This window comes from Gymnogyps californianus, chromosome 15, assembly GCF_018139145.2.
Source record: "Gymnogyps californianus isolate 813 chromosome 15, ASM1813914v2, whole genome shotgun sequence".
Taxonomy (NCBI): domain Eukaryota; kingdom Metazoa; phylum Chordata; class Aves; order Accipitriformes; family Cathartidae; genus Gymnogyps; species Gymnogyps californianus.
The window spans coordinates 8,757,016-8,770,469 of record NC_059485.1 but is presented as its reverse complement, the minus strand read 5'-3'; the positions used below and the strand labels follow the sequence as shown (position 1 = coordinate 8,770,469).

General features: G+C 39.0%; 1 protein-coding gene across 1 annotated transcript in view; it reads left to right on the top strand.

The window, feature by feature from the left end:
* OTOA (otoancorin) overlaps positions 1-5,287 on the top strand; it is a 35,682-nt gene extending 30,395 nt beyond the window's left edge. The window contains exons 24-28 of the mRNA XM_050906129.1: positions 777-919; positions 1,321-1,457; positions 2,439-2,536; positions 4,456-4,648; positions 5,235-5,287. Coding sequence (XP_050762086.1) covers positions 777-919; positions 1,321-1,457; positions 2,439-2,536; positions 4,456-4,648; positions 5,235-5,287 — 624 coding nt within the window. The remainder of the gene's footprint in view (positions 1-776; positions 920-1,320; positions 1,458-2,438; positions 2,537-4,455; positions 4,649-5,234) is intronic.
* Positions 5,288-13,454: the final 8,167 nt, after the last annotated feature.

The window sequence follows — 13,454 nt, the reverse complement described above, 5'->3', positions numbered from 1 at the left end:
TGGGAGGATTTTAGACAATACTAGTTGGCTTTTGAGGTTTCCTGCTGTCAATAAGAATAGCTAGTTAAAAGAGATTCATCCTGCCTAACTTCAGTTATCTAAAAGTTAGGCAGCTAGCTTAAGCTAGTCATTTGAGGCTCAGCATTGTGGATAGATTAGGAAATCCTGGAAGATGCTTGTTTCTTTCACTGACTTCGGAGGATGCCTTGGTGGCAGGCTTAAGCTAGACACACAGTTTTTAAATGGTTAGTTTAGGATGAGCACCATCCTAAATGACTTAGGCTTGCAAAGGCATTTTGGTACCAATATCCTGTTCATATCTGAAAATTAATCCTAAACACAGGTCACCCCCTATATATGACACTTAAATAAGACAAGCCTACCTGAGTATTAGAAAAACTAAAAATTTCATATTGATCCCCTTGAGTAATTTATATTTTCTTCCAGCAATTTAATTGAGTTGGGCAGTTCTGCTAGGCGATTCAACACCCGTTTCTTCTGGTGAAGTGTTTCCTTGTGACCTGGCAGAAGAGGTACAGAGTGCTTTCAATCACTTGCACTTGCGAAGTGGTTCTGTAACAGTGCCCTGTTTAAGTGTCACATATAGGTGGTGACAGTGCTCCTCCTGAAGGCTGTGGCAAAACTCCAATTAATTACACTGGGGAGGCTCAGGATTATATATGGTCCATAGCTTCTGGTAAGATTTTGAGCTTCTAGTAACAAAACCTTCAATTATATTTACTCTGTTCATGCATAACATCTTACTGCTTTTGTAGGCAAGATCTATTTTGCAAGGTTTTCTAGAAGACTCTGGCCAGACGATCAGTACACTAAAAAGCTTTGATTTAGTTGGATTAGGAGCTATTCTCTGTGCTTTGAACTCCACAGAAATCCTGTCCTTAAGGACTGCTGAATTCAGGTACTGCATTTAATACTTAATGAAATATTTATTAGTATCTCTATTGATAAAATTTATTGTGCAATTTGTTTTCCTTCAAGATTTCCAGAGCCTAAAGGACACTTTTTTACATTTTAAATGCTTTTGGAAAGGCAATAACTGTTATGGAAGGCATACACTAATTGTTTAAAATATATTCTATTTTAGGTTTCCTCTGCCATTTATATCCCACCATTTAAGTATTACATTGAGAAACCCAAGGTTTTGCTCAAAGCATTAAACATTTGTATGCAATTTGTGTACATATATTTTCAATTGAAAATGGGTTTACAGTCTTCTTACAGCAGACTAAGTATATTCCAGGCATATTTAGTATTGCATGTAATTGCAGCATGTAATGTTAACCTTGTTGCCTTTTGCAGTGCTGCTGTTGCAAGAATTGGCCTGTTGTTTTGTAGCACCCCTGTTCTGAGGCAGTTTAAGCAGATGACAGAATCTGTGTTTGGTACCGCTACCAGCTGGAACGGCTCTATTTTACAGGAAATTGGTACTATAGCAGGTAACAAAATTCAGACTCCAGATGGTGATGGTTCTGAAGCATTATTATTAAGCATTAAGAGACAGGTTCACATAGCAGTGCATTTTTCTAGACTGGCAAAAGACATTTCTTCCAGAGAGGAGTCATCTGCAGGGATGGACATCCAGCAATTTCATTAGCACTAAGGAAAAGTCGTGGTATTCTCCATAAGGTTCTCTGAATCTGTTCAAACCGACCTTGGGGAGCACAGCCTGAAGTAATTTGGGTGCTGTAAGTTGGAAAGGGTAAATCAAGGAGGGCAAAAAGAACCAGGATTCCAGACCCACTCACTATTTGTGAACCGTGCTGCTACAAGAGTGGATGTATTGGGTTGGAGCAGTGCTGTAGCTGACTGAGCATCCTGCCTCCAACAGTGGAAAGAATGGGCTGCCCAGGGAAGAGCAAAAGAGCAGGGTTGGCCTGGAGTGATACTTCTCCAGAGTGCTCTCACAGCCTCGGAGACGTCCTGAGCCAGAGGTCACACACAATTTTGTTCATGGATTTTTTTTCCCTGTGATCGTTTAACTGCACATTGAACTCTCATAAATTTTAGCATCCCTGATGCCTGCAGCAATGATTCCACACTGTAAGTACCTAATGGGTGAAGAAGTAACTCCCATTGCATGCTTACGCTCCCTAATCTTGCATCAGAAGAGGCTGTGAACAAGCATTCCCTAATAACACTGCTTATGATTTTATTGATTTTTATCATTGCCTCTTTTTCAAGATAAAGTAACTCAGAGTACATTCCATACCAATGGTTAAGGTCAGATGATCTGTAATGTTGGAATATAATGAAAGAAACAAAACAAAAAAAGAACCAGTATCTCTCTCCATAACGCACTGGAGTAAACCAGTAAATTAGATATTTTGTGTAAATGCTTAAAATTTGTATTAGCCTAAAGATAAATCTAATAAAAAGAATATTAACTGAGTTTTGTTCCTATTGGGTTTTTTTTCCAGGTGGTTTGAATGAGGATGAATTAAAAGCTTTTGATAAAAACTTGATGCCGTATTTCCAGCCAATAGCAATAAGACGTATACCTCCTGAAATTTTCCAAGTAAGAGCTCGATTGCTGAAGAAGTAACCAAATTTCTATTGTTTTTACTCTATTATAAATAAACTGCAGCACTGATTTATAGTTTGGTTTTGAGTTTCAGCAAGAATTTTTCTATGATGTGTTAAGTGAGAGGCAGTCAAGGATCTGAAACATTAATTTTCAGCTATATCATCTGTATTCGTGATGCCCATAAAATATGCTAGACAAGCTTTATTTATTCTTCAGAATGCGTCCCAAGGAAAAAGCAAAGATCTAGGGTCAGAAAGCAGGGAATGGACTCTCCTTCTTCCATCACTGTATTCAGATCTGAGTTTTCTTCTCTGTTTATTAACGTTTGCAAGGATGCTATCATAGCTACAAATTTCCCTGCTGACTATGTTAGAGCTTGTTTATTATCCTAAAATCTGGCAACATTCTCCTGAGTTAGCTCTGAAAAACAGATTGTACAGGCAGATACAGATCAGAAAGGACTTACATCTAATTATAGCAGTTCTCAATGTGGACCAGAAATTAGAACATGGATCTTGAGATCATTGCCCCAGACTTTATTTGACTTAGTGACAAGATTAATATTCTGCCTAGGCTGGTCTCTTTCAGATGCTCGGGCAAGCGATGTACTTACGGACAGATGAGCTAAACAGATAGTTAACTGTGTCAGCTTCCATAACAGAGGAAAAACTCCTTGAACACTAACTGTTCTGCACAGTACCACCGACAGTTTAGATAAGCTTGAAATGTCCTTAGTGAAACTATTTCTTTGAAAAACAGTCAAAGCTGAAGATCTATAGCATCTTGTAGAATTTCTTTCAAATAGCATACATTTTTGTTAGTAAGAATAGTAATGATACTACAAAATGTGCTTAAATAACAGGGCAACTTCTCGAAAGAGTTTTCTGTATTTGAAAGATTCAAAGCAGATTTTGTTTTTACACAGGTGTTGTATAACTTCATTTTACGGCTGTATACATTATTCAGATTTTGATTTATGAAAAATTACATTGTATTATGGACTTCAATTGAGTTAAGAAGAGGCTCAATTCAAAATTTATGGACCTATAGGCATTTACATGAGTTTACTCAGTTTAAAAGAGCACACCATTTGGTAGACAATGAAAAATCGGGAAGGGTTTGCTCCATTGTCTGACCTACTTGGAAGGGGAATTTAGTCTTTCTAAAGTAAAACCTGGATGCAGAATTGTTGCAGCAAAGAAGGCTTGTTGTGTAGGAGGGCTAAAATTCTTGTGACTGCAGAATGTTAACTAGAATCAAAGCAATGTTACATGCCCAATACATGCACGCTTTACAAACTGGTTAATTGCTATATGATAGAAGATAGTTAGTGTAAGATTATGATTGCCATGTTTCATTTTTAAACACAACTTTTAATATGACCAAACTTGGAAGATTTTCAATCTAAAAGAGAAAATTGAATAATGAGATTAAAGCGTGGGGTTTTTTTCATCTCATTGCTCTACTGCTAACTGTAATCAAAGGTCAAACATAGGTTCAAGTGAGGTTGCTTGGGAGCAGATGTAAGAGGAAATAAATGGGAACACAAGAGGATGCACTCTTGTGCATCAAAGACTGATCAGTCTTTGAACAAATCAGAAAAGAAATGGCTGGAAAATTAAACTCCAGCCATATATTGAAGAAGTGTCCAATACAGTGTTGGCATAGAAAGCTTCTCAAGCTGTCAGATCCCAGCAGCACAGAGAAGGGTGAAAGATAGATGAGTGGTCAGTGAAGTAAATGAATGCAGAGGATTTTTTTTTAAGCTCTATTGAGCTCTTTTATAGCAACGCAATGTTGAAGGCTACTTCCCCTCATTCCAAATGCAAGACAGTGCTGACTTCTGATTCCTTACCTGCCTTATATAATTGACAGCCTAAACCAATTTTTCTGGCTTTTATTCCTCCTAGGCATTGTCCCCAGAACAAATAGCAAACCTGGGCCCTGAAAATGCCGCCATGGTTACCAGATCGCAGCGTGAGCATCTGAATGCATCACAGCTCCAGAGCCTTCAGCTGGCACTGGACGGAGCCAGGACAAGCACCCCAGAGACACAGCACAGTGCAAGCACTACCCAGGCAGTGCAAACCCCAGCTCCAAGCGGTGAGTAGAGTCACTCCCTCCTCCTGCTTAGAGGGGAAGGACACACACACCAGTGGGGTGTGCAGTCTCGCAGCCTCCACCAGGATCAGGCCTGTATTTTGAAGGTGGGTTACAGTGAATTTTCTAATCAACTTTTTAACTCATGCCTCGAATTGCATGCCTGACCAAGACAAAGAGCAAGGATGTTGTTGGATTTACCCACAGCAAGAGATAATGGAGGAAGACTGTCAAGTGGCATTAGCAGCTATATGCTGCTAGTAGCATTACACTATGCTAAGCACTAGCTTGTATAAAATGTAGTCTGAAACAGTGAGCTTTTCCCTCTCCTTCTTTCCCATATTCTTTGCCTAAATTTAAGGCAGGGCTCTCCATCTCTGGACATTCAGATCACAACATCTATCTGCAGCAGAACCTTGTCTGCAGAGCTGCAGGTGGGAAAGGAGGTAGCACTGGGGTGGATTAGCATCTTTATCCAGACTGTAGGGCCCCTTGAACAGTTTTTCCTGCTGTTCCCATTCTATTTGGAATTAAAGCCTGTTAGTACCTATGTTTTAGTGGTTTAACATTTTACTTCTCCATATTGCAGTTTATACTGGGCAAGTTATGCTGGCAAGTATGTTAATGGATGTTTTACAGTGAGTGAGAGGTTGCACATAATCAAGCCAACGTTGAGAACTTATCCCTATCAGACAGCGAATATTGTTGCTTCCAGTGACATCAGCAAGACGTAAGCTGTTGAAAAAGAGAGAGGGATGTTGACGTGCTAAAATAGGAGTAAGGAGGACTAAATTGCTATGATGCCCTTGCTGGAATTAGAGCAGACCTTCCCAGAAGCACCTGAGCGGTGCTCTCAGCCCAGCTCCCTCATGCGTGTGACCTGTTCCCTCTGTAGATATGCCAAAGGGAGAAGTTTTCTTGCTGAAGATCACCTGAGTCCTTGAGCTTCTCATTCATTATTCCTGTCTCTAGTCAGTACCAACCCTAAGAAATGCTTCCCTTCAGAGCTGTGTACGTTAAACTGGAAGTGACCATTCTGACCGGTGTTGCCCTTTGAGCTGAATGTAATTAGGATCCAAATGTTGCAATTTGCTGCACCTCTTTGGGGTGGTGTAGATAAGACTGTACTAGGCCTGAACTGTATCGTGACACTAAGACATAATGCTTTCTGCTTTTCAGGTGCTCCTTGTTTGAGTGGCTTCGGCATCTGGTTGTGTGCTGTGTGTACACTGCACCTGCCTTTCTGAATCCACGATTGTTAAGCTTGAGGTAAGTTATATTTTCAATAAGAGGTAGCTTTATAACAGAAACATAGTTCACCTGTAACAGTGAACAACACAGGGTGAAGGACTGTGGGACCCCCTTCCTGCTTTGAATACAGAGATAATAAATTCTGAATATTTTTTCTGTATTACAAAGGTGTCTTGTACCTCTGTTAGACTATCTTAGAATCTAATCAAGGGGAAAGCGCTTTATCTTATCTTTACTGTAAAGCCAACCTTAACAAAAGTATATTTAAAATTCCATGTAACACCAATCCATTACTGCATTGTTATTTGGAACATGTTGTTGGCATTAATCTGTGTTTTGCCTGTTCCAGTCTATTGATAAGATTTTATTCCACAACCACTTTGATAATCTCCAGTTAAAAGAATTAACTTTCATTGGATTTTACCATTTTGACGGGCTAAAATTTAACAAGAGCACTGGTGGGCTTAAGGTAGAAATTCCAATTAAGCAAGCTAAATGCTTAAGTGTTCTACTTAGTCTTTAAGACTGCAAATCAAGGTATGTCAAAAGACTTAATATTTTTCTTTGCTTTTTGATTTTCAGTGTCCCGGAGCTTACAAAGGAGATGCTAGAGATAAAGAGTTGCAGCTCAGCATGAATAGTAGAATCAAGAGGCTCTGAGATGCCTGAGTGCGAAGTGGTTAATTTCTTAAAAGCAACACCTTCATCTGCCATCATGATGTGAAGTATCCCCTTTCCCTACCTTTACCATTAACAAGTAACATGGGAGGATCCCTCCAAATACTTCAGACAAATTTCAAAACTGGAAATGGCTTATCTGTCTCATGAGAAAATCACTGAAAGATATGCTTACGTGTTAGGGAGGAGCCTGAATGACCTAGGGGACAGGTAGCAGGTGACTCTTATTTGGAGGCTGAGGTATGGTACCCAGTGCTTTTTACATTGGCTAATTTGGTTACAATATTGTATCCATCTGTTGGGTTTTCTTCTTATACTTTGAGTGTACATTCCTCTGGACAGAGGCTATCCTTCTGTGTGATGTAGTAGAAACTGTACTAAAAGTTACTGCTGTTGCAATAAAATAACTTCATCTCTGGCCTGCTGGTTTAAATCCTGCTCAGATAAGAAGTGATGACGTGTTCTTATAATTTAAGCACCTGTATGTATTCAACACAGAACTGTTGACACAGAGGGCATTTGCAATACTATTAGTATTTCGTGTGACAAAATGCACCATGGAAACCTGCTTATGTTCATCATGAGGTAGTCCCTTAACTTCATGCGGGGTTGAAGCATACACCTGCGAATAGTGAGGGAAAACTGTTCACTGGGTCTACATACTACTAGGACTGTCAATCCAGTACTTTCCACAAGCTCTGTAATAACTAATTTCTCATAATTATAAACCACAAATATTTTCATATGTTTTATCAACATAAGGCTTACATGTCTAATATTTTTCATGCCATGCCTCAGTATTTTAAACAGTGGAAAAAACAGATACATTAAAAATCCTCTGCACATGCACATACATTTTGATGTCGTTCAACATGATTTTATGCCAAGAATGCACAGTACAGTTTTCCATTTTGCCATTGCAAAAGTCTTTATCTTTTCTAGACTAGAAAAGGCAATGCATAGACTTAAAAGTTTAGCTTGTTCATTTCGGGCTGTACTGTAGTGAATGCCTTTCAAACTTTTATTTGTATTTCTTTATGGCAAACATTACATCTAGCTTCTCAGCACTGAAAGCAGAATTGAAATTTTGCTACAGGTGGGGAAGCAATAGGAGTGGGGCTGAGAGGGAGAGCTGGAGGGAAGAGGCTTGCTGCTTTTGCTGCTGCTTGGGGAAGGGTGAACGTTAGCTGTTGCTGCTATTGGGAATAACAGCTCCCACCACAGTCACATATACTCTGTAATTCCTGCAGCAGCAGGAGCCAACCTGATTTTCAGGGCTTTGTTATTGGCAAAGTAGACAGTGAGAGCATGGCCATTTTTCAGCCCCTCCTGTTCCCTCTCCCCCTTTAGCAATCTGCTGCTCTAGGAACTGCCTTTGCCTATAACTAACCCTGGCAAGCGTGACATGATGTTACAGATAATACTACATGCTTTAGTTTTGCATTTTATGAGCAAAGAACTACTATTGCTGCAAACTGCCTTGCACCTTTTTCTGTAATGCTACCGATAAGATTCCAGCCTTTCCCACTGTGTTTCCTTTGCTGCATGTAAACAGTAGATTGCGACATTTATTTAAACAGAAAAAAAATCGTTATATCAATCCCAGCAAATACATGCAAATGCCCACTAAAACTGAAAAATGCTTCAATGGATCAACTGCATTATACAGATTTATCTGTTTTTTCACATTAAAAAGTTCTGCCTCATTTAGATGTGAAAGTACTAAAAGGTTGTTTGATTTCTAGAAATTGCCTGACTTGAATTCTGTGTGCACTTCAGTGAAGATGCAGGAGAATATTTTCATAGTCAAGAAGACAGTCAGCATTTCCAGTTCAGCTGTTTAAGTCAGATACGTGACTTAGCTATACCAAGCACTTCAAAAATCTATGTGAGCTGAAAATGATCTTCTTCTGTCAATGTACCTGGGAGTGATTCCGTCTGCAATTATGTGAGTCAGAGTTTAGCTTTTAATTGGAGCAGGAGTGAGCTCTTTGTTTTGTGCCATCTGTGCTGTGATTTCTTTCAAGCACAAGTGCTTTTAAATAGCTGAACTCCTTGATTATTTATTTATTTTATTAAATTAATAATTATGTTAATAACTTTGGATTGCATTTACATTTGGTCAAAGACATATGTATTTCTTACAAGAGTAGTGTAGGAAGAGTAAATATGGAGCACCCACTTAATGTTGTACTTATTTCACAGTGAGATTACAAATCCTATTTGGTTTGTAAGATGGTGTGAGCATCTTGGATGGCAAGTATTGTAGAAAAGCAATTTTACTTTTGCCAGTGTACCTCTTGTAAAGGTCACTGATGGAAAAACCCATTCTACAAAAACTGTGATTCATGAGGTACCTCCCTCAAAACTGTTGAAATTGAGTTTATGTGGGAAGAATAGATGGAAAGGAGAGAAAGAGATGGAGAGCACTAGTATGCATGGTATGTAATCCATGTATGTAATCTGCTATCCATTCACAATCTAGCACACTTCCATTGCTAAGAGGAAACTGAAACATGTACACTTTCCTTTTTACGCCTGTGAAACAGAACACAGAACCCCTTAATGCAGGCATCCATGCCATAGGATACTGCTAGTCATACGGATCTGTCCCCTGTGCATATGTATATTACATACAAAATGCACATGATCACTTTCACTGGAATGCATTCATGGGAAAAATGTCTCACAGTCCCTCTCTTTTCACGCCATCAGGATTTGGGGGAAGAATATACTACAGAGAAATGTTGTATAAAGATTTCTTTGATCCTTAAAGAAATGTTGCTGTTTGTTGTAGATGTGGGTAACATCTGTTTAAACCAAGCTTAATTTTTCCTATATCCTTTTCGTTCTAACATTTACATTTGAGAATGGAAAAAAAATCAGATTAATGCATAAATCTGCCGTTGAATATATATCATGACAATCATTTTCTTATCTGCATATTGTGAGAATTACAGCTCTCCTCTCCACTTGTGACTACTCTGATGGTTGCTAGGCACTGCCGTACGTACTGCAGGATATACATCCAACTGTTGACAGTCTGACATAACTCTGGTGTAGGCCTAGCTCTTCTGAGTGTTGTGAACCATGTGACAGGTGGCCCTGTCCAGCAGTGTGTACGAGGAGGTATTTAATTTAATTCATTTGATTGGATGTAGGATTCTTAAGGGGTTAACAGATGGGAAGAAATACTTTGTTGGCTTATTATTTCAGTGCCTGACACCTTTATATTCAGAATCGTGTTTAGAAAAGAGAAAGGGGCTACTAGTTCTGGATCACCAATAGAGAAAATATCCCTACCACCTGGTACTGAGGAGATGCCACATTTGTGGTATCTTTAAATCCCTGAAGATAAGAAAACAACTACCCATCCACAGTGTCTGAAAACTGTCCCTGTTAAAGCTGGCATTATGGCTGTTGTCAGGTTTTGTACAGTACATGGAATGTTTGATTCCCAGTGATCTCAATCTGTCACATCAGAGCTAAGCAACTCCTATCAGTGTGAGGCTCTAAAGATACCGTTTAAAAAAAAAAATGGCATCCTTCTTTAATTTTAAGAAGCCCTTTATGCCTCTGTACGATCTGCTCAAATATTCCAGAGGCAATTATGTACTGCATTATGGCAGATTTAGCTTATCACTTGACTGCTGCACCTATCTTAGGATCATCACCACCTGATTTATTTTCCCATAACACAGATTGCAGCCCCATCATATTAGACTGGGACCTTGTTAGAGTCCCACTGTCTGCCCACGTTGAAGCAGATGTGAGACATGCCTCCCAGGTGTGCCAGCCAAATGCACCTGGGGTTACGGGAGAGGTCCAACTAGCTCAAATGACACTCACAAATAAGCAAGGAATCAAATAGTCACCTGGAATGTGTCACTTGAGCAGGTAATCCCATAGCATTGGCCATAGTGCACTTGCTGGTATTCTGGCTCTTACTGCATTGTGGTTATAGATACCGCATGCTGCTTCCAAGTGTGCACACAGCCGATTAGGGCATATCAGTCGAGGAATGATAACTTGTTGAACTGCGGTACCTCGTTCCCTTGTGATAGGCCGTCTTCCTTAGAGAGAAGTAGAAATCAAATTTTAAATAATCTCTTCCTCTTCCCCCCCCCGAAAAAAAGGCTGATATTCTAGGCTGGTACACAACTTTAAGCAAAGTGGTCTCTATCTCAGTGAAAATGTTTTTGATAAGTGTGTGGGTTTGGTTTTTTTTTAAAGCAAGATCTGTAGATATATGGGCCTAAGGAGGGCTAAGAACCTTATTTTACTCCCTTATAGTCCTGATTAGTAAAATATTCTCTCCTGTGTCATATGATGCGGGACAGCCTTGTGGACTGCTTACTCTACTGCTGTTGAGGTGAGGGATCTGACTTCCCTTTCCAGTAAGGCAGGAGGGAAACTGGATAGAAAAGACAGGTCTGCGAAGAATAAAGACAAACTCCAATGTAAGTTAAATTTCTTTTATTGGTACCCCAGAACATCTGAAATTGCTCCTCAGAAACAGTATTTTGTGCATTGTTATACAGCATGCTTTTAAAAGTGCAGATAAATGACAAACTTTTCAGAGAACAAAATAAATCTGTGTACCATCCAGGTATCCAGAACTTCATATTTTAGTAAAGCGTCTGATCCATTATCAGACTGTCTTTCCATATCTATCTAACTCAGTCCCTAAACAGAGAAATTACGAGACTAGCTCATACACCCCACCTGAGCTTGTCTGGTATCAGGACCTGTAGCAGTTTTGTACCATAGGATATTTTTATCAAAATTCACATCTGGTTCTTTAATTGTACCCAGAAACATCTAGAAATGTATTACATTTTTCCTGCAATGAGTAGCAAGCAGCCAATGTCCATCTGTCTCTTCCTGCCCCTTCCTGTTCAGCATCAGTCTGATTTTCCAATCCGGACTAATGAGAGGATTTTCTTGCCCGCATGATGCAGGAACACAAGGCATGTTCAGAGCTTACAATCCAAGTGACTATACATTCCAGTATTAAATGGAGGAATTGTGATTGCTGGATTTCTTGCTTTGCTGGCAACAGTGTAACATTTATCTTCTAATATTTTAGCTGGTATTAATTAGCCTTACAAATATTTAACAGTATCTCCTTTAATATCTGCGATCTTCTCTTTGGGGGACAAGGAGAAAAGAAGAGAGGCCAGGAGTAAATTCCTAGAGGAGAAATATGAAAATAGTGGAAAACACTAATCTGTCACAAATACAGCAGGATAATATTTTCTGGTACTCCTTTCCCCCATAATTTTTAACCGTTGTATAGAAAAGAACTGTATTGATTTATGAAAGAATAGCCATTGCTATAGTTAAAATCATATGTTGTTTTGATGCACAAGCTAAAGCTGCCCTAGGTCATCTTTAACTGGGGCCTGACATGTTTCAATATTTAATCAGATGTCAGAAAACAACTTAGATCACAAACAAGTTCTGAATATATCCTGCATGAACTGAGAAGGGGGTTGAGAGAAAAGGGATGTCAGCTCTCTGCCTTTAATGTATCTATTAAAATAGATTCCAGATATGCATCTGTCAGTGTTTTTATTAGCTACTTTTATTTCAGGATTCATTCTTTTAGAAGAGTTTACATCTAACGTATTAAATGTACATATTTCAATCAAGCCTGTGTCAAACAGCTAATCCGGCTAGTTCAGCCAGCGCTCTAAGACATAAACTGTGCTTTCAGACCTTACTGTTACACTTGGATATAGTGATGGCAGTGCCACAGGATTGCAACCACAGAGGTTGTACTTAGGTAGTTGCACTTTCTCCCCCACTGTTGCAGTCTATACCATGGACCTGGGGAGTTCTGTCAAATGCTGTCGTCTTTGGTACAAATTCTCCAAGTACTGGATTTGGGTTTCTGACGTGTCCTCAAGTAGGCAACTTTCTGGTAATTACATCAAATGTTATTTGATGCCGAAAGTTATTCAACATCTGTTTAAAATAATTAGTCTATTTGAGTTCAAATCTATTAAACTTTTGAAATATAACATACAACCTCTTCTCTTAGAGCATTGTAAGTGTAAGATAAGAGATAGTATGGAGCTTGTCAAGGAGTGTATTGCTGTACTTGTAAACACAGTGATTTAAGAGGACAGGCTTTGATTCCTAATCTCTGAAAATAAGTAAATTTGTTTCTGTCACACTGTGGGTACTTATTAAAAAAAGATAAACTCAATAGGAGGTACTAATCAGTTCTCTTTTCTTTCAGGGAATATGTACTAATCAGTTCTCTCTTCTTTCAGGGAATATGTAAGCCCTTTAAAGATTTCAATGTTTATGCTACATATTAAACAAGAAAATGAAAGATTTCTGTTAGGATCTTTTTCCTAAATTTTCAAACAATACATAACCTTCTGCTGTGGGAAATTCTCTGTACATGGTTCTGTACATTGTTCTGTAACAGTAAAGTCCTTACGCTATTTCCTCAAACAGAGCGTGAAATAATGTAAACCAAGATTTTTTAAGAAATAACTTACACTTTCTGAAATGCTATAAAAAAGCAAAGCACCACTGTTTAGCTGGGATAACCTATTACCTATTTTCCAGAGTCATTGGAAATCCTATTCCTGTGGGGCCATTCCTAGCTTTCTTTGTTATTGTTTTGCTTGGTTTTGTTTTTGTTTTTTTTTAACCAGAGAACATTGGAGAGTTATTAGAGTACTGCTTAAGAGGAGACACCTCTTTGCACTGCACAGCGGACAACTATGATGGCGATGCCCTCCTTCAGGTTTAGGGATTCAGGACTGCAAAGAGGCAGCACTGCTAACTCACAAAGCCTTATTGTTGCAAGGAATAATTGCTATTTTTTTTCTCGGAAGATTTGCATACTCTCTTGGGCTAC